Genomic DNA, 21511 nt, shown 5'->3' with positions numbered 1-21511 from the left:
GAAGTCTACATCCTTCTTCAGGTTGAAGTTTTTTACTACTTGGCCAGGTTAGACCAACTTCCATTTAAGAGCTAATCGAAAGAAGCCACTAAGAGGGAGGGAGGAAAGAAGGGTGTGGAAGCTGTGAAAGATGTGAAAGCGAAGGTTTTCACTGAGCTGAGCACTGAGTAGCAGCTCAATAAATACTTGTTGATTAATTAGCTAATTAATTAATTGATGCTTCATTGATTGTTGGAGTTGGACTGGATACATCTAAGGTCCCTTTGGTTCTAAAAATCTATGATCCTGAAAGGAAAAGGAGGCAAGGACACATGGAGGAGAAATTATTTTTGTTAACAAGAGAAGTAGCATCATATAAAAGAAGAGAATACTTCAGACTTAGAATACTCAGCTTCAAGTACAATAGCCACAGTTGACTAGAGGCCATGATCATTGACAAACCAAATAATGTACTTTAATTAACCCTTGTTTTTTTCAACTGCAAAATATTTTTTAAAAAATGCCTTACTATCTACCTCCCAGGCTTATAGTAAGGACCAAATAATCTATGTGGCACACGAAAAATGCTTTATAATATCAAGCATTAAATGGATATAATTATTATTCTTAAAACCTGTACTGCTATCCTCAGCTCTTGGATTCTTCTTATAAAAAAGAATAGAAGGCCATTATACACAGTCCAAGAGCTCCTAGGTATGTTACTGAATCTAGGAAATTGGGCATTGGGATATTATGAACCCACAGATAAGACACAAACCACATGCTGACTCAAAGGAATTGGTAGAGGAGAAAGACTGTTATGTGAGGAGTCAGGGGACCTGGCTTGACATATTTGCCTTGCCAATTATTAGTTTTGTACTTTAGAGCAAGTGGCCCTAAGATCTCCCCATTTACCATTTTAAAACAATGGCCTTGGGCTGGCTGATCTGTGAGATTTTCTCAAATCCGAAGAGAATCTGAAATAACTCTAGTTAAACTCTGAAAATGAGTGTGCTAAGTTGAGAGGCTCCAATACTGGAGGTTTTAAGTAAATATTGGATGACCATTACTCCAGGATCTTGTAGAGGGATTTATGTTTCTGGCTTGAGTTGGATCAAGTGACATCTGAAATTCTTTCCAGCTCCAGGATTCTCCTGGTCTTCTCCCTATCCAAGACAAAATCAAAGTTGTTTGAGCTGGAGAAACAATAGAGCAGAAGTATCAAACATGCAATCCATGGTACTCCTGAGTGCTGTCAAATCAGATTAAAATGGAATTGGGAAATATTTAACAAAATAAATAAAAATACAATAAAATCTAGAAGAATAGGAATGTGTGGTTTTCTGAATCAATATGTGGCCCACAAGGATCCTGAAGTAGGATCCATGTTTCTATTTGATTTTATTATCTGTACAAAGATTAAAATACAAACCAATGACTGGTTGAGATTAAGGACAGGATTTCAAGCTGTAGACAAAGACAGATGATCTTAGATAATCTTAATGTGTAGACTAGATAATCTAGTCTAGTCCTCTCCACATGAAGATAGACATAGGCAGCAAAAGAATGCAGAAGGCAGACCATGAAGAGCTTTAAAAATAGGTTAAGACATTTGGATTTTATATTGGAGGTAATAGGGAGTCACTGAAGATTCTTGCTTCCAGCTCTGACATTCAGTCAGAGGAAAGCCTTCTTCAAGAATGGCTTTTAGGATCTTGTAGAATCTGAGCTGAACCCTAAAGGACTAAGAGAGGTAAAGATGATAGGATTTCAAACTGTAGACAAAGTTAGAGATAATCTAGTCCAGGAAGAGGAACAGACCTGTTCAAGCGGCAGCATGATACAGTAGCTGAAGCCCTAGAATGTACAAATACAGAAGCAACAGTAGCCAAAGCCCTTGAGTCCAAGAATATACAGATACAGAGGCAACATGATAAAGTAGCCGAAGCCTTAGATTTGGAGTTAGAAGGCCTGAATTCATATCCTGATTCTATAGTGGCTGTGTGAATAAATCACTTAACTTCTTAGAGCCCTTTTCTTAATCTGCAAAATGTCAGAGTTGGACTAAATGTCAGTAGGGTCCTTCTCAGCTCTATATTTGTGATCCACTGAAGTTGAAGAATTGGGATTTGAAATCAGAACCTCTGATTCTAAATCCAGCATTCTTGCCACTATAAAAAGATGCCCCCTCCATCTTCTCCTAAGACTGGAAGAAACTGAAGGTGCCGAAGTCTCTTAATTCCTGCACTATCCTTGGCATGTGTGTATGTGCACTTGAGTAGACATGCCTGGATGCAGGTTCATGTTTATTTACTCCGAATGTGTACATACACCAGCCCACATAAAACCTCTGCTCATTTTAAGTTGAGGTTGTTGTGGGTTTTTTCCTCCACCTACAGAAATAGCTGCAGAGAGAGAAGGAAGGTTGCACTGGGGGAAGGGTGTCATCTTGAGAAAACATGTCCTTATCTGATAGTGATGAAAGGGAGCAGTCACCTCCCTGCTAGAGCCACTTCCCATGGGCCAGCCTGGCTGGTGGGTTGACTTCCTAACGGTTCTAAACTCTGAGATGGAGATTCCATCTCCCAACTCCCATGGGGAAAAAGATAGGAGGTGATGCACACATCTCTGCAGGAACCAAATCACCTCATATTGGAGTATGCAGTAGTGATCTCTCGGTAGGTCCTAAAATTTAAATCTGTAAGGATTTTTAAGGGACAAAGGGGAGTAAGTGACCTATCCAGGTACTATATAGCAGAGTTGGATTTCAAAATCATCTCTCCCAACTCAAAACCCAATGCTGCTTTCAACCCCATGATACGAACCCAGAGGAGGATTTCAAAGCAAACCAGAACTTTGGTACATCCTGAAGATTATTGCCTGAGTCAGGCCCAATTTACTTGTGTTGAAGGACTGTCAGACCAGATATCAAGAAGTGGAGCTCAGACCCTGCTCACTCCCTGTTATCCAGGTCTCTGAGCCATTCTCTCCAGGAAGACAATAAGGTGTTATCTACACCCCAGCTTCTTAAACTGTGGGTCCCAATGCCATATGGGGTATCATAACTGAATGTGGGAGTCCTGAAATTATGATTTACTATCAGAAAAATGTTTTGTATATCTATGTTATATATGCAGGATCACATAAAATGTGTCTTAAACAAAAAGAGGTCATGAGCAGAAGAAGTTTAAGTAGCCTGTTGAGGGAACCAGGGGGAAAACTCTCCTGTTTCAATTTTTCTAAGCCAGAGTAGAATAACACTAATTTAAGTCCTTGAGGTACTTCCCTTTCTGGGAATATGTCCAACTTACTCCAGGAGGGTGGGGGTGCTTTGTCTTGCCTTGATATCCTTAGAACACACAGATGGATTCAGAGTATTTCAAGATTACCCAGGGTTTCTTTCAGAAGGGTGGGCCCCAACCCTGCAAAGGATGCTTGTTTCTGCAACCCGAGAACTTTGGGGAAAGAAATATGGGATTCTGCTGAATCCATAGTTCAGAGAAAACTTGGATCCACTTACTGAGCCAACCTTGGGCCTGTGTCCAAATCCTACCAGTTTGATAGATCCTGCTCATGAAAAGCCTAAAGTCCTGATAAATAACCACACTCTAGCACTATCTTCTAAATCATGACTGCTATCATGGATGCCTGGTATCTCCACATATCCATCACTCCTCCCATCTCAAATCACAGCAACAACTGTGAGTTTGCAATAATATTTACAAGGGAAGAGAAAAGTTTGCTAACTTGTATAAAATGATTAAAGAGTTATGAATCCCAGAATCTCAAACTAGAAGTCCTACCTTCTCTAAGCTAAACTCACTCTGATTTTTTTGATGTTTACTCTTTTATTTCTTTTTTTAAAAAAATTAATAATGGCTTTTTATTTTCAAAATACATACAAAAAGAATTTTCAACATTGACCCTTGTAAAACTTTGTGTTCTAAATTTTTCTCCCTCCCTTCCCCCAGCCCCTCGCCAAGAGAGCAAGCAATCCAATATAAGTTAAATATATGTGATTCTTCTATACATAGTTCCACATTTATCATGCTGCACAAGAAAAATCAGATCAACATTGTACACGGCAACAGCAAGATTATATGATGATCAATTCTGATTGACATGGCTCTTCTTAAAAATGAGATCATTCAGGCCAGTTCCAATGATCTTGTGATGAAGAGAGCCATCTCTGCACCCAGAGAGAGGACTGTGGGAAGTGAGGGTGGATCACAACATAACATTCTCTCTTTTTTTTATTGTTCACTTGCATTTTGTTTTCTTATTCATTTTCTTTCCTTTTTGATCTGATTTTTTTTGTGCAGCAAGGTAATTATATAACTATGTATGCCTATATTGGATTTACATGTATATTTATCATGTACAACATATATTGGATTACTTGTTATCTAGGGGAGAGGATGGGGGAAAGAGGAGAGGAAATTGGAACATAGGGTTTTTCAAGGGTCAATTATAAAAAAATTATCCTTGCATATGTTTTGAAAATAAAAAGCTTCAATAAAAAATAAAAAAGAAATAAAAATCAGATCAAAAAGGAAAACAAAGAGCTCACTCTGATCTTATCTCATGCTAAGACCCCTACCATACAAATGGCAAATTCTAATGAGGAGTTAGCACAAAAAGTTCAGTTCCACACATATGGAGAATGATGGAGGAATAGAATTAAAATATAGATTTCTGGGTGCGCAATGAATCCGAATAGATGATGATATAAAACATAAAATCCATAAGCAGATTTCATAGGGCCTTTCAGTGTTCAGCTGAAGAACTTGTATTTTGGCTAGGGGAAATAGAAAAACACCGGTATTTCTTACATGGAGGAGTGACATGGTTAGATTTGTGCTTTAGGAAGTCTCCAGCTGCCATGTTCCACGAGCCTGTAAATGGAAATCTAGAGAGAATAGGAGCACAATGGGCCTCCCCTCTCTCACCTGGGCAGGGGTCTTCCCCATGCACCTGCAGAGGGATTGGACTCAGAGGTCACTCAAGAAGGTCCTTCTAAAGAATCCAGGAGGGTCAATTAGGTGGGGCAGTAGATAGAGCACTAGCCCTGGAGTCTGGAGGAACTGACTCAGACACTTAACACTTTCTAGCTGTGTGACCCCGGGCAAGTGACTTAACCCCAATTGCCTCAGGAAAAAAAAAAAATTAGGCAAAGCAGTGAGAACAGTCAGAAGCCTTGGGTTTAGATTCTGCCTTTGCTTATGTAACCTTGATTTGAGTTTCTTCATCTATAAAAATGAAGGGGTTCTGCCTCCATGGATCTAGATGAACTATTCTCACTCTAGATCTAAGGTCCTGTAACTGTATTATCACTGAGGTCCATTCCAGTTCTACACCCTGTGATCCCAAACCACTTCTGAGATTCAGCTCCCTCCCCAAGAGCTCACAACAAGTGGGAGCGTTGCGACCTCAGGGTCTCCCCACGATTCATGTGATGACAAGGGCTGGGAAAGGCTAGCAGGGAAACCATTTTCTTGCTTTCCAGGAACGTGGGGATGATTATCATGCTAGTGCTTATAGTACCTTCACTTCTCTCAGAGGAGAATCTAGCCCTATATTTACCACCCTGAGGGGAGAGCCAGGGCTGGGACCAGTGGGCTGGGTGTTAGAGTCTGGGATTCCTAGCTCCAAACCTGGCTAAATCCAAGAAGGATAAAGATTGAAGACATGACTCCTGCCTCCACACCCCCTTCTAATGATTCTGTTCTTCTCTTTCAGGGATGGCCACAGGTGGCCCCTTGACAGGGGGCAGTGATGAATGAACTGGAGCTGGGTGGGAAGAAGACAAGGAGCAGTAACTTCCCCCAGTGAAGACGTGTCATCTACCCCCCAAGGCTGCCTCTCCTTGAATAGCATGATCCCCCCTAGAGGAAGGTCCCCTGGCCCACCAATGGGCCACTGATCAGGCTATTAGAGAGCTGCAGAAAGCAGAAAGTCCTCGGCAGAGAAGCAAGCAAGCTTCTTCCCCCGTCCCAACATGTGGCTCCTTCTGGTTTACCTGTTACTGGCGTGGGTGGCAGGGGCCGCCGCCGCCGTGCCCGTGGTGCCCTGGAGGGTCCCATGCCCGCCACAGTGCACCTGCCAGATCCGGCCCTGGTACACACCCCGCTCGGTGTACCGGGAGGCTACCACCGTGGACTGCAATGACCTGTTCTTGTCCTCCGTGCCCCCGGAACTGCCCGGAGGCACCCAGACCCTCCTCCTGCAGAGTAACAATATTGCTCGGGTGGAGCAGAACGAGCTCGACTACCTGACCAACCTGACCGAGCTGGACCTATCCCAAAACAGCTTTTCCGATGCCCGTGACTTTGGCCTTCGGGCCTTGCCCCAGCTACTGAGCCTTCACCTGGAAGAGAACCAGCTGACCCAGCTGGAGGACAACAGCTTCGTGGGGCTGGCAAACCTTCAAGAGCTCTATCTCAACCACAACCAGCTTCGCCGAATCTCTCCGGGGGCTTTCACGGGGCTGGGCAACCTCCTGCGGCTCCATCTCAACTCCAACCTGCTGCAGGCGGTGGACAGCCGGTGGTTCCAAGTCCTTCCGAGCCTGGAGGTCCTCATGATAGGAGGCAACAAGGTGGACGCCATCTTGGACATGAATTTTCGCCCTCTGGCCAACCTGCGCAGCCTGGTGCTGGCGGGCATGAACCTGCGGGAGATCTCGGACTACGCCCTGGAGGGCTTGCGGAGCCTGGAGAGCCTCTCTTTTTACGACAATAAGCTGGCCCGCGTGCCTAAAAGGGCACTGGAGCATGTACCTGGACTCAAGTTCCTAGACCTGAACAAGAACCCGCTGCAGAGGGTGGGCCCCGGTGACTTCACCAACATGTTGCACCTCAAAGAGCTGGGGCTGAACAACATGGAGGAGCTGGTCTCCATAGACAAATTTGCCCTCGTCAACCTCCCTGAGCTCACCAAGTTGGACATCACCAACAACCCCCGGCTTTCCTTTGTCCACCCCCGCGCTTTCCGTCACCTGCCCCAGATGGAAACCCTCATGCTCAACAACAACGCCCTTAGTGCCTTGCACCAGCAGACCGTGGAATCCCTGCCCAACCTACAGGAAATAGGTCTCCATGGCAACCCCATCCGCTGCGACTGCGTCATCCGCTGGGCCAACACCACGGGCACCCACGTCCGCTTCATCGAGCCGCAGTCCACCTTGTGCGCCGAGCCGCCCGACCTCCAGCACTGTCCAGTCCGCGATGTACCCTTCCGCGAGATGACCAGTCATTGCCTGCCGCTCATCTCTCCCCGGAGCTTCCCCCCAAGCCTTCAGGTGGCCAGCGGAGGGAACCTGGCCCTCCACTGCAGGGCTCTGGCTGAGCCAGAGCCAGAAATATACTGGGTGACTCCGGCTGGGCTGCGGCTGACCGCTGCCCGGGCAGGGGGCAGGTACCGGGTGCACCCGGAGGGCACCCTGGAGATCCGAGAGGTGACCGAAGGCGAGGCTGGGCTCTACACCTGCGTGGCCCAGAACCTCATCGGGGCCGACACCAAGTCGGTCAGCCTGGCCGTGGGCAGCTCTCTTTCCAGAGATGGCCCCCAGGAGCCGGAGCTGGAACTGAGGGTGAAAGAAGTCCACCCTTACCACATCCTGCTGCACTGGGAGCCCCTGCCCAACACCATCTCCACCAACCTTACCTGGTCCAGCTCCTCATCCCTCCGAGGTCCCGGGACCACCGCCCTGGCCCGCCTGCCTGGGGGAACCCACAGCTACAACATCACCCGCCTCCTCCAGGCCACCGAGTACTGGGCCTGCCTGCAGCTGGCTTTCGCCGATGCCCGCACCCAGGTGGCCTGCACCTGGGCTAGGACTAAGGAAGCTAGCCCCCACCGCGGGGCTCTGGGGAGCCATGTGGGGGTTCTCGCTGCCTTGGGGCTCACGGCCCTGTTGCTAGCTGCTGGGCTGGCCATTCACTGTGGCCTTTGCCCTACTAAACCAAGCGGGAGGGTGGGTGAAAAACCTCTCCTTCCGTCCTGGGCTCCGTGGGGCCGGAGCGCCCCTTCTGTCCGAGTGGTATCACCCCCCTTTGTCAAGCACTGGAATCCAGGGAGGAAGCCCACAGAACTTGCAGAAGGGGAGATGGTTTCACCAGTAATGCTCTATGATTCCTGAAGTTCATCTTATTCTTGGGGGTAGGGGAATAACTAAGACTATTTTTTATCAAAAGGGAAGAGGGCTGGACCAGACATCCCACTGTAAAGGTGACAGACCCACACCCTTATGGCTTGGCAGCTGGACATGGATGGCCTGAACCCCCTCACTCTCCTGCCCCTCAAAACACTGCCACCGGTCCTCTGTGGGACCTCCCTGCTGCCTTCATGAGGATACTTCCCAAGAGCAGGAAGTGCTCTGGCTATTAACCTTCTCCACCCCCACCCCAGCCTGTTACCCCATTCATAGGAGAGCCCTTTTAGACTCAGCTTGGGCCCTGGACCCTCCCTCAAGCCCCCAAGGGAACCCAGTCTTTCTTTTCTCCTCTGTACAGTTTCACTTGCCTGCTCTTACTCCTCCTAGCCTAGCTAAGGCTAGTCTCCTTCTACCCCCAGGAGCTTTCTATGAAGGGGACGGGAATACCTTGCATCTGGGGGACTTGGAGAAGAAGGAACTACCCCATAGTACTGTGGGGGAACCCTTATCATCCAGATGCCTGCAGGACTAGGTCACTCTGGAGTTGACTTTGGAAACAGTTTTGTACCTTTGGGGAGAAACATGACACTTTCTCCTATTTCTCCAATTCGCTCTCTTCTAACTTGGAAAAGGGAAGGAAAGAGGGAAGGAGGGGAAGAGGGAAAAAAGGAAGGAAGGAAGGAAGGAAGGAAGGAAGGAAGGAAGGAAGGAAGGAAGGAAGGAAGGAAGGAAGGAAGGAAGGAAAGAAGGAAGGAAGGAAGGAAGGAAGGAAGGAAGGAAGGAAGGAAGGAAGGAAGGAAGGAAGGGAAGAAAGATGAAAGAAAGGAAGAAAAGAGGATAAGAGAAAGAGAGGGAAAAGAAAATCCTTTGTATTGCAGTGTATAGCTAGTTAATTCCCTGTTCAGAAATCACCCACTTCAAAACCAGGACAAAGAAGTCTGAGATGAGATAGGGAGAAAGGAATGGAGAAGGATTGATTTTTTCATTTCAATTTCCCAAATCTGATACTCTAAACCCCTCTGCTCCCCTGCCAGTAAACCCCCCCTGAACCTCGGGAGATGCACAAGGTGCTGTTACAGCACAGGGAGAAGGAAGGCCCAGACCAAGAAGAGATGGAGAGAGAGAAAACAAAGCTGAAAGACAGAGCAAGAGGGAAACAGGAAATTTCCATCATTCAACATTGTCATCCCTTCTTCTCTGATAAGCAAATAACATTGCAAATGCAAACTACCACTGCTCGGGAAGCATTTCCCAGCCTAGAGGAGGCTTACAATCCTTAAACAGTTGGCAGTTTGACTCTGGGAGGGGTAGGAGTGGCTAATGGGATGGGAGGTTGGGCAAGGGGAAGGGTGTAGGATGAGGAAATTTCTGCAATTATCTTTCTGTTCAGTTTCTATATTGTTTGTAATGAGCCCAACTTGCTTTTTGGTATTTTTATTTATCTGATTGACTTCTTAGGACCAAATGTGAACAGGAACATTTGTTGATAACCCACTGTTATAAGAGCAGTGCCAATAAAGCAGGGGAAGGGGGCTGCTGTGGACCCCAGTGAAAAGACCATATCAGGGCAGGAGGTGGTTGTGATATTGCTTCTCTCCCTAAGTGGGATAAGGGAGGCCCTGGTATTCTTGAGTCTGAAACAAAAAAAAAACAACAACAACAACAAAAAAAAAAAAAAAAAAAAAAAACAACTTGAAATTGAATCTCTCCAGATATCTACAATTCCCAGCACTGCATGGGAAAATTTCTCAAAAACAAGCCTTCCAGGCCATTTGGGCAACCTAGGGAGGATAAATAGGCTACTGAACAGGGGGCCTAGGTCCCCTACTATTCCTTTCTTCCCATCTTAGCCCTAGACATATGCATTGAGTTTAAGACTGCTCTCTATCATCCTCTGGAGGAGCCCCCCCCCCCCTTCTTACTTCCTTCATGTTTTCTGTTACTGGCAATAAGATAGCCTGGAGACCATCTAAGAAGGATTGAGGACAAGCAGACACTAACAAACAGAGCATGTTTAAGGTTCCCTCTCTGAACTTGTGGGGCTGTCTTTTGCTTTGGAGCACAGACTGCCCCCTACTTCCTTCCTTTCTTTTGCTAATTTTTTTTAATATGAGAATTTTCCATAGAAGGAAAGGATATTTATCCCAAGACCATAAGCTATCCAGGAATGGGGAGAATATTGAAACGGGCCTAATAACTTTTTCCTGGGAGGGGGAAGGATAGAGGAACAAAGCAGAGATTTCCCACACATGAGAGCCCTCCCAACCAAGTGGTCTCAGTCAGGAGAATCAATAATCCATCCTTCTGAGGAAGAAAACTCTAAATGCCTAAAAAAAAGGTATGGGGGACAGCTAGGTGACACAGTGTATAGAGCACCACTCTGAAGTCAGGAGGATCTGAGTTCAAATCTGGACTCAGACACTTAGCATTACCTAGCTGAGTGACCCTGGGCAAGTCACTTAACCCCAGTTGCCTCAGCAAAAAAAAAAAAAAAAAAAAAAAGAAGGAAAGAAGAAGAAGAAAAAGAAGAAGAACAAGAACAAGAAGAAGAAGAAGAAAGAACAAGAAGAAGCTATGAAGTTCTTAAAACCCCTTAATCCAATCCCAACACTGTCCCAAGGGCACTTGTCCAGTCTAGGATTGGTTCTAATAGGAGAATGTAAGATTTATGAGGCTGGCCTGCTCAGTGGTTGAACCATGAGCATTGAAACAAGTGTGGGGTCTCGAAGAGCTAAGCAAGGGTTTCTTTGGTTGCTGTTTTCTACCCAGTTCCCCTCCCCCCTGAAGCCTTAACCCTACACATATATAGGAGGATCTAAGAAGATAGAGCAATTAGCACCTGAAGAAAAGGATCTAGAAATCCCACCATAGCAGATGGAGCTCTAGGTCTTCTAGTCTCTCTTTTCTTCCTTCCTGTTATTTGGGGGTGAAGAGAGAGAAAAAAATATGATTAACAAATATTCATCTACCCCATCTTCCAAAAACCATTCTCTCAATCATTGCCCATGGATAGACTAATTAGTGAGCTGGCATGAGAGCTGGGGCAAGAATGGCTGAAGATCCCATGTATCTTTCATAGAAAGAGGGGATCTCAGAACACCAAGGTGCCACGTGCATTTGGGAAAGAAGGGATAAAAGGCAGATTGGTTTTCCCCATTGTTCATAGTCTGCCTCTTTCCCGGAATGATTGATTGGAATGACCTTTTCCATAGGCTGCCTTTCCAGGATGCTCAGCGAGGAAAGTTTGTGTGGGAATACTGTTGTGGTTTTTTAATGGGAGTAGGAATGAGATATCCAGGGTCCTGAAGAAAGAATACTGAACCTTTACTGGCTGTTTACATTTTATCAACTCGCCTTTACCTGCTTTCTAGCTGCCTGAAGCAGTGGAGTGGGGAGCCAGGTTTCTCTGTCCCATTTATTCAATCACTAGCCAAAGGAAGTGGAGGAGTCTCTCCATCTTAACTCCTAGCTACCAAACTACCTGTCTGCCATTAGAAGCCTAATTCAATATTAGTGACAGCTAGATGGCTCAGTGGATAGAGTACTAGCCCTGAAGTCAGGAAGACCTGCATACTTAAGGCTTGAATTCTAGAAGAGTTTTTCTAGAAACGCTGCTGCCTCCTTATCAGGGGCATCTCAGCCACTAATTGGAGTCCTTCAGAATTCAACCCACTACTACCACCCTATTGGGATCCCATTCTATCCTCAAGAGCTAAAGAGAGAAAGACCACCAACCAACCAACCAATAAGAAAATGCCCAGTCTCAGTCTGGATCCATACTAAAGATATAAGGAAGACCAAAAGACATCGTTCAGAGATTTACAATGAAGCCCTAGATCTAGATTAAATCTTTCACTGTATTGGGGATTTGGAAGGGGGTGGGAAAGGGTACTGTTTAAATAAAGATTTCCCTATTCTTGCATCTCCAATATCCCTTCCAGCCCCACCTCTCTAGCTACATTATAGCCTTTCAATCCCAGCTGAGCCCCTCTCATCACATCATTGCCAGTATCTGTGTGATGAAGTAGCTGGTACCAATATTAGGCTTATTTTACACATGAGGAAACTAAGGCCAAAATCATACAACTGAGCTCAAGCCCATCTCTACCACACTTGGGCCAGCTCAGTACCTGTGTGGGATACTGAAGGGAACATTAAAGCTATAGAAGGTTGCAGCCTCTAACTTCTAGGGAGTTTCTTATTTCAGTTCTCAGAAGCCCCTCACCAACTTCCCTGGTATTTAATAGATTAGAACCACTACTCTTAAGAGTGGACGGTTTTCCAAGAACTGAAGTTTCACCTCATCCTCACTTTCCAGTACACCATTTTGAGACTATTATCTTGTCTATCATAATCTGAAATTTGAAGCACCAACTCTGAGAACACATAGACTGATCTTAATCACATCTGGGCCAGAAACAAGAACTGTGTGAAGAGGAAGGAAGCAACTTGAACATAGGGAGGAAGACTACAAAATGGATGTCAGTATTTAATAGCATCACAGAGATTGGAGCAAGAAGGGACTTCAAGAGTGAGGAATTAGATAAGCACCAAGATAGGCAGAAGGGAAAGAAAAGGAAGGGATAGAGTGCCTACTATGTGCTAGGAATTGTGCTAGGTGATCTGACTAGTCCCCAGATCTTAACTGGGGCAGGTATTTGGGATTAAAGTCCATTAAAGAAAAGGGAGGGCATCCCAGTAGGCTGTCTCCAGTCTCAGAGCACAGGAGTCACAACTACTTCTGCACATCATTTACAGTCAATTTGTAGGTTCAAATTCTGTTTTAGCTACTACCTATCCATGTGACCTTCTGCAAGTCCCTTTTCCCCTTTGGCCCTTAGTTTCCATATTTGCAAATTGAGGAAGTTCAGTTAAGTATAAAACCTATCATCTGCTCTACTTTGATGCTTTCAAACAAGTGGTATTATTGTTTAATAGATGAAGCAACTGAGTTTCAGAGAGGCTAGGATTAGTTGTCCAGAGTCACAGTATTAGACAGAGTCAACCTGCAGTCTAGAGCCTTCTTACCCTGCTTTTTTTAAAAAACATCTCTAATGAACAAGGAGAAACCTCCAAATCTCAAAGCACCATATAAATGTAAGATGGTCACTGCACAATGTTGCACATCCCCTAAAGCAACTTTTCTGCCACCAGTGATTACTGGGGCATAAAGACCAGGAAGGGGATGAGCACCTGCTTCTCAAAGCTGGGAGATGAAGCAAAACTTGTAATAAAGGAAAAGTCAGGCACAGGCTAGACCAAGGCAGATGGGAAAGAAGAGGTTGGCACAGAGAACAGAGGGAGATCCTTACACTGAGAGTAGGTGAGATGGATTACAGTGAGGTGGAGAGTATCAAGAAGGGGGGAAATGCCTTTTAGTTCTAGAGATATCCTAGAAGTACATGTCTTCAGTTTCTCTTAGCCTAAGTTCATTCAGGATCCAAATCTTATTTTCTTTGAAAATATTTTTTGTGCAGTCCTCTGAAGCATCCAAGGTGATGACTTTTAAGCTACCCTGTTTTGCCTCCTTGATCACTTCATAGCATCAATGAATATTAAATTTGGAAGAGGTCTTAGAGCACCTCTAACCCAACTCCATAATTTTAGATATGAAAACAGAAATGGGAATTAACTTGCTAGTTAGTGGCAGAAGTATAGCTAAAATCATTCCTGACACCTCAATTCTAAGTCCTTTCTACTATAATCATGGCTGCTTCCTTCATCTCCAAAAACCCATCTGCAACTACTCCCTGCCTAAAGGTGTTAGATGAGGGTGAAAGAGAACAATAGCATTTGTACCACTTCCATTTTGTGATGAAATTGTATTTTTAAGCGCTATCTAGACTACCACTTTAGGAAATCCTTAATAGGTCCCAAGATCTTGGCCCTGAATCATTGGGAGGGAATTTAGGATGAAAGTCCATTAAGGAAAAGGACATTCCAGTAAACTGGCTCCAATCACAGAGCACAGAGGCACAACTACAATTATCTCTTCCACATTGGGACTTTTCCCACCATGGTTTAAATGCATCACAGTCAGCATAAGAAATTAAATGGGAATTTGGGAGGTTTTGCAGAAACTGCAGACAACAGAGAAAAAGCTTAGAAACTCAAAAATGCATAAAATTTATGGATAGTATTATATAATATCAACATATTTTATCATTTAATATAAATATGCCCAAATTTTACAATACGGTACTGTAAACATCCCATAAAAGAAAAAAAAAATTCAGACTACTTCTATAGTGTGAAGTGAGGGTCAAAAAATTTTACACAGATTCTTCAACTCAAGAGAGCTTTGTACCTCTAACCCCTGCAGTGTAGAAGTTACAACTCTAGTTCTGACTAATCTGTGGTGAGAGGAGCCACCAGGGATTCCTCCAGGGAGTAGGAAATATCTGAAGCCCCAAACATCCTAGATACATTGACTTGATTAATGAAGGCTACTCTCTTTGTCTCTGGATTGAATAGATAGATTTTTCCAGTACCTCACAGGATCACAGAGTTGGAAAGGATTTAAGATGTCCACCCCCCTCCATTTTATGGATGAGAAAACAGGTCCTGAGAGGTTAAGTCAAACAAAGACACACAATAAGTAATAAAGCCAACCTAAGTCCTCTGATTTCAAAATCAACATGTTTCCCTCTATGTCAAGCTGCCTTTTTTTCAGAAAATGATTACAAATAATTCCTCTACCAATGCAGATGGCAGCCCCTCTGCGTCTCAGTAACTAGTCTTTTTGAGTTATTGTGGCCAAAAAGTTGATCACCTATTGCTCAGCCTTCAGGTAATGAGTCTCTCTGAATTTAGCTAGCCTGAGCCTCAGATCTTCTCAATTTGATGAAATATCCTAGAATTTACTGGCATTGATTCTGAGAACATGGGGTTTTTTCCATGTCACAGTGAGCTATTAGAGATGGATCTAAGCAAAAAAAAAAAAAAAAAAAAAAAATTCCAAAGCCAGGGGTAGAATGAGAGAGAGATTAAAAAAAAAAAAAAAGACAATCTCAGAGTTTTCATCTGCAATATTCATGCCCAGCCAGTCCTAAAAATGTTAGCCCATTAGTCTCTTCCAAGCCCCACTAATCCCTTATAGGTCTCAGTACCACTGACCAGAGTTCATTCAATTAGTTGAATACCAACTGTGTGCCTAGCATTGTGTTCATTGCTATGGAAGATAAGAGATAGACATGACCTCTCTTGAACTCGGGGAATTTATCCCTCCATTTCTTCTGGAGACCCCTTGCCTGCCCCATCTTTGGTTTTCAGTGGATTATTGGTCTAACTGTAGGGAGTATGTGCTGCTAGGAGATGAATCTTCAGAGAAATGGTGCTTCTCTCCCCTTTTGCCATGTACACAACATTGTGAACAACATCTTCATCTTTATATCATAGCCTTCAGTTCCCAAACACCATCTGCCAGAATCTATTTTAAGCACCTAATAAAACTGTTTTGGAATGAATCCTGGGATGTGACACCCTTTATTCCCCTTGGGGCATGAGCAAATGGGGCCCCAGATGGAATTACACTGTGGTCCAAAAAGAAAAGAGAAAGATCATCTTTGGCCTGAGCTTCCCAGGGATTTTTGACTGAATAATATCATCAAATGTATAAAAGGACACACAGATTTAGGGTTCATTCCTGGGGCCTTCTAGAATCCACCTATCTCAAGTCTTCCTTTTCTACCCTTCTCTCTATCCAGAATCCAAACTTAACCAGATTTAAGCACTTGTGGACAAGACTTTGAGTTAGAAAAATGTTAAGTCATTACTTTGGTTCTTAATTTAGGCTTTCTTTCAATACTACTTTTTAAAGGTCTGTAATACTACAAAGGGCATGATTTCCCCCACTGGAAAAAATGGCAACCCCTTCACATTTTAGTAGAATAATTTTGATTTTTAAAAATCAGCTGTTAATTAACCTAGTGATTAATGCATTCATATGTATTTAAGAATATGGACCTTGCTTGTGCACTGCACTCACTTCTTTCTCCATTAATAGACTCCTCTGCTCTAGACTCAAGCATTCAGTGCAACTAAGTTCAGTCGTAGAGGAGTGTGAATTCTAATGAGAAGAGCTCCTTCTTATCATTCTATTTGACTTGACTTAGCTCCCCAGAGACAAATTATCTAAACTTCTGGCTTTGCAGCTCATATCTATGATCTCCTCAAAATGAGTAGAGAGGTGCTCAATTTGCATTATGAATCAGGGATGAATCAGATATTTATTTCACACACACAAAAGAAATGCTAAAAGAACTAAGATTGAAGACAGATACTGAAAGAATGATTTAAAACAGAATTCAGTAATAACATAATTAGCTGGTCTTCATCAAAACCTTATTAAAACAAAATGGCTTATGGACCTACTGATTTAGTATTTCACATTTCACCATGGCTCTTCACTGTCCATATAGCTGAACTGTGACATCTGGCAAAATAGGCCAGTCATGAAGCAAACTTCTTGTTGGTGGTTGTCTCCTCCAAGAGCACTGGACTATTTTCTCGGAATTCCTCCCTTTGCCACCAGTCAGCTTCAAAGATTGAGGAAATCCAGATATCTTGAACTTACAGGGTCATTCCCAAGACTAGATAAATCCATCTTAAGACAGATATTTGTTTATCTAAAATCAGTAAAGAACAACTACAAAAGAGGCAGCTTATTAACCAGTCTCAGACTTGCCTAAATCAGAAATTTGCTTTAGATGTCCTATGTTCACAGGTACATGGTAGCTGAAATGAAGGAACAGGGCAAGCCATCCTTCTGTACCTCTGTGGAAAAGTTGGTGAAATAATACTGACATGGTATGAAGTCAGAAGAAGAGAGAACATTGGGGGTGGGGGAGTATAAGATCACTTCCTTTTAACTATCCATCAGCTCTATCCTGTAGTTATTGGTTAGTAAAGTGACTACCTTGTCATATCAGAGTGCTAAGTGCCCTCAGTGTACAGTTACATACATGAGGTTAGTCAGAAGTAAAAAGAACAGCTTTGTGCACACCTAGAGATGGCTCCAGATAATGTTTTTCCAGGTTAATCTTAGATAAACAGACCCATCATCCATCCCTAAGCCATATTCAAAACTTTTCAATCCCTGTAGGGCTTGTTAGAACCTAAGGCACACTAAAATTACTTTACAAAACCGAAGATCATCTCCAGGTAATGATGTAAAAAACACTGGTATAGAACTTTAATGGAAGTTTTCAGGATTGATCAAAATGCATGATTCCTGTGAACTTGTGTGGAGTCATCAAGGTAGGGACATCAGGTCACACCTAGAGAAAGAGGTATTCCATCTCTAATAGTCACCTATCCATTAATATTCCCCAACTACATTATAATATTAATCAATAAAACATAAATTCCTTAACCCAGGAACTATTCCATTTTCCTCTGTTTTTCCAGTGCCTGGGATATAGTAGGTGCCTAATAAATGCTTATTGACTAATTGAACGGAATCACAATCAGAAAACATTTGTTGATTTCCTACTGTGTGCTATAAGAGCTATGACAGTGGAACACTGCCTGGAGTCAGGAAAACCTGAGTTCTAATCCAATCTCAGATGCTAGCTGTATGACCTTGGGCAAGTCACTTAACCTGTATGCCCTACTTTCCTTATTTGTAAAATGTGAATAATAATAACACTGACCCGGGGCAGCTAAGTGGTGAAGTGGATAGAGCACCAGCCCTGAATTCAGGAGAGCCCGAGTTCAAATCTGGTCTCAGGTGCTCAAGACTTCCTAGCTATGTGACCCTGAGCAAGTCATTTAACCCCAGCCTCAGGAAAAAAAAAAAAAAAGAAAGAAAGAAAAAAAATTAATAGCACTGACCTCCCAAGGTTATTGTGAAGATCAAATAAAATAATATTGTAAAGTGTTTAGCACAGTGTTTGATATAAATAATTATACACCATGTAATATTGCATATAACATACAGATAATAGTTGCTTAACAAATGCTTATTCACTTTTGACCCTTCATCCAATAAATATTAGGTTTCTACTATGTACAAAGTACTGTACTAAGTGCTATAGAGAATAGAAAAATGACTAAGACATTGTCCTTGACTTCAGGGAGCTTCCAGGGGAAAGGGTAAGAAAGGATCTCATGGGCCCTTAATTCAAATTGCTGCCAGCATAAGATTTCCCTCTTCATAATCCGTGGCAAGTCGTAAACCCTCCAGCCTCAGCTTTAATACTTCTGCTAACTGAGAACTCATTTCCTTCAGCACCCATGGACAAAAAGAAATGAGGGAGAGCAACTCAGTTCAATTTAAATGACAGTTTTTCAGTGGCTACTTTCTGCAAAACACTGAGGATACAAAGTCACATAAAAGTCTCTGCCCTTAAGAAGCTCTCATTCCATTGTTAACTGGTTAATCCTTAAAGTTTCTCATTAGTTAGTTTTAATGTTGGGAATTTTTTTTTCTTCGTGAGGGAGAATAGAAACAACCTAAATCCTGTTCTCATGGTATTTATCAGGCTATGAGGAATATATGTCACCTCCATAGAAAACTATAAGCATGGCACAGTAGAGAGAACATTGAGTTTGGAGTCAGAGGACCCAGTTTTGAATCACAAGTCTGTTATTTATTAGTGGCCCAGAATAAAGCTCTTAACTTCCCTGGACCTTGTTTCCTCATCCACAAAATGAGAAGGTTGGATCAGGTAGTGTATAGGATTGCTCTACTACTAGGGTTTTATGATAAGGGTCAGAATTATGTAAAGCAAAATGCTATGGAAGGTTTACAGAGCTGAAAGACTCCCTTTTCCATAAGCTCCAGGCCTCCAGCTCCAGAGAGCTTCCTAGACTTCCTAGACTGGAGACAGAAGTTGAGTAGTTAGAGAACATAAATCTATTTGGATAAAGATAAACTGTACATGGTCAATGAAAAGTGCAAAAACCTTTTTTTCCCTACTGCCTGGAGAGAAGAGCCTTTTTGCACTGATTCCTCCCTTTATTAGGAAGCTGGTTGACTTAATAATACATAGACTATTATGATAATCCTGTCTCCAGTATTCACTGAGTGACCATGGACCAAGTCACTTAACTTCTCTGAGATTCTATTTCCTCATATGCAGCTAATAATACTTGTAATTTTTTTTCTTCTTAAGCATCATGGTAAGGATCACATTCCATAATGCTTACAAAGCACTCGGTAATCTTGAAAGGTCTATGCAAATATCAGTTGTTATTATGAGGGACAAAGGAAGTAGTGGAAGTGGTCCTCTTTTCAATTAGATCTCCTATTAGAAGATCATTCAATAACAATCATTTATCAGGTGGCTACTTTGTGCCAAACATTATTCCAGGCAAAAATACAAATATAAAGGTGAGACAGCCCCTGCTCTAAGGGAGCTTTTGCTATTCTACAGGGAAATGAATTCACATGACTATGAAAGATCTATACAAAATAAATGCACAATTGCTTAGGGAAGTGGGAAGTGTGGACACCAACAATTCCCATGAACAGAATGTATTCTGGATGGAAGGGATATAGGAGAAAGGAAAACAGTGATGTTAGAGTTAGGGGAACCAGGGCACATCATGAGGCTGGGGCAAATTTTACTATATTCTTCAGTGTTTTAATTCCTATGAAACGAATTTAAGATGAAGCCTTGAAAGGAAAAAGTCACAAGACATATAGCCAAGGCTGGGAGAGAGAATCAGACCTATATACTTTATCCTGTGATAATGGGGATTTAGAATTCACCTCACATATATGAGCTGCTGTAGCTGGATACCATTTACTCTTTTCAGGACCCCCATACATTGCCTACCTGAGTAGAAAGTGGGATATCTGTCTAGCCACCAGCAAAGAGATGGGAACAGGAAGATAGTGGAGAAGCATCCATAAAAGAGGGCTCCCGCTCCTATATTCTAGGTGGGGAAGCCCACCTCATTGGTTTCCTTTCATCCCCCAATTTCCCCCAGAAAGTAGAAGGTGAAGGATGCTGCCCTTTTGGATGAGGGACCTCTCCAAGATCTTCCAGCACTACATCAGAGGGAAAGATCAACCTGGAACTTAGGACTTCCAACCCAGCTGGGTAGGTCCCAGGTCTCTCTCTTCCCAGATGCTTCCTTCATAAGGTCTCCATTTCTAATTTGAACTTATTCAACCTCCGGATGAGTCATGCCCTCCAGCTGGCCTGGGTGGTAACAGTGAAAATTAGGGTTTTCAAGGAAGTGAGTAAAACAAACGCCAGGGGAGGGCCGCCCCCCAAATTATAGCTTCTGCTGCTGGCAAAATCGATGTCATCAGCAGCTTGCAGAAAGGGGCAGGGGATGCACGGAGAGAGAGGAGGAAGAAAAAAAGACCCTCCACCTGCAAGGAGGAGGGAGGTCACCAGTAATCTTGACTAAGCAACCCTGATGAAAGATGAAGGAGTGTAGGAGGAAAATACCCCACCAACACATGGAGAAGGCAGGCCCACCTCCCTGGGAGATATGGGCTTTGCTGGCATTCACAATCAAAAAGCTTTGTCTTTCCAGATCTTCGAGCCAGCAAGTTTGTCTGTTGGAGGCACTGGCCACCGCCCCAAAGTCACAGTTCTCTGCTCTCCTGCAGCTGGTGGGCACCAGGTAGAGTTATTCAAAGCCTTTTGGTTTTAATCAACCTTCTGGTTATTTTCCTGTCCAACAGCATGGTATATTGGAGTGAGCTCTGGACTTGGAGGAAGAAAAAAGATCAGTTTCAGATACTTGTCAGCTATGTGCCACTGGACAAGTAACAACCTCTCTGATCTTCTATTTCTTCATCTATAAAACAAGAATTTAATACTGACCTACTTTATAGAGCTGTTGTGGGGAAACAGCTTTTTTTTTAATTTTTAATTTTTTTCTTTTTTATTAATTTTTATAATTATCACATTTTCTTTGACAGTACATATGCATAGGTAAATTTTTTTTTTTTACAGCATTATCCCTTGTACTCCCTTCTGTTCCGAGTTTTTCCCCTCCTTCCCTCCACCCCCTCCCCTAGATGGCAGGCATTCCCATACATATTAAATATCTTATAGTATATCCTAGGTACAATATCTATGTGCAGAACCGAATTTTGTTGTTGTTGCTGTTGCAAAGGAAGGATTGTATTCGGAAGGTAAAAATAATCTGGGAAGAGAAACAAAACAAAACAAAACACAAAAAAAACAATGCTCACAGTTTACACTCATTGGGGAAACAGCTTTTATGAATCTTAAAGCAAGGTAAGATATTGTTGGTTCCAATAGCATCTCCAGGAGAAAAAAAAATTAGTATTATTATCGAGAAATGATGAACTTATAGTAATAATAATTATTATTATAACTTTTACATAATATTTTCAACATTTACAAATTTATCTTTTCACAATAATCTGGTGAGATATCCTAGATA

General features: G+C 43.0%; 1 protein-coding gene across 2 annotated transcripts in view; it reads left to right on the top strand.

Moving 5' to 3' along the window:
* Nucleotides 1-11872, top strand: part of LRRN2 (leucine rich repeat neuronal 2) — a 99294-nt gene extending 87422 nt beyond the window's left edge. For both annotated transcript variants that reach the window (XM_074308922.1, XM_074308923.1), the window contains exon 2: nucleotides 5719-11872. In XM_074308922.1, the coding sequence (XP_074165023.1) occupies nucleotides 5978-8119 (2142 nt within the window). In that variant the 5' untranslated portion in view covers nucleotides 5719-5977 and the 3' untranslated portion in view covers nucleotides 8120-11872. The remainder of the gene's footprint in view (nucleotides 1-5718) is intronic.
* Nucleotides 11873-21511: the final 9639 nt, after the last annotated feature.

Source organism: Sminthopsis crassicaudata, chromosome 4 (genome assembly GCF_048593235.1).
Source record: "Sminthopsis crassicaudata isolate SCR6 chromosome 4, ASM4859323v1, whole genome shotgun sequence".
Lineage (NCBI taxonomy): Eukaryota > Metazoa > Chordata > Mammalia > Dasyuromorphia > Dasyuridae > Sminthopsis > Sminthopsis crassicaudata.
This window is presented reverse-complemented; position numbering and strand designations above follow the sequence as displayed.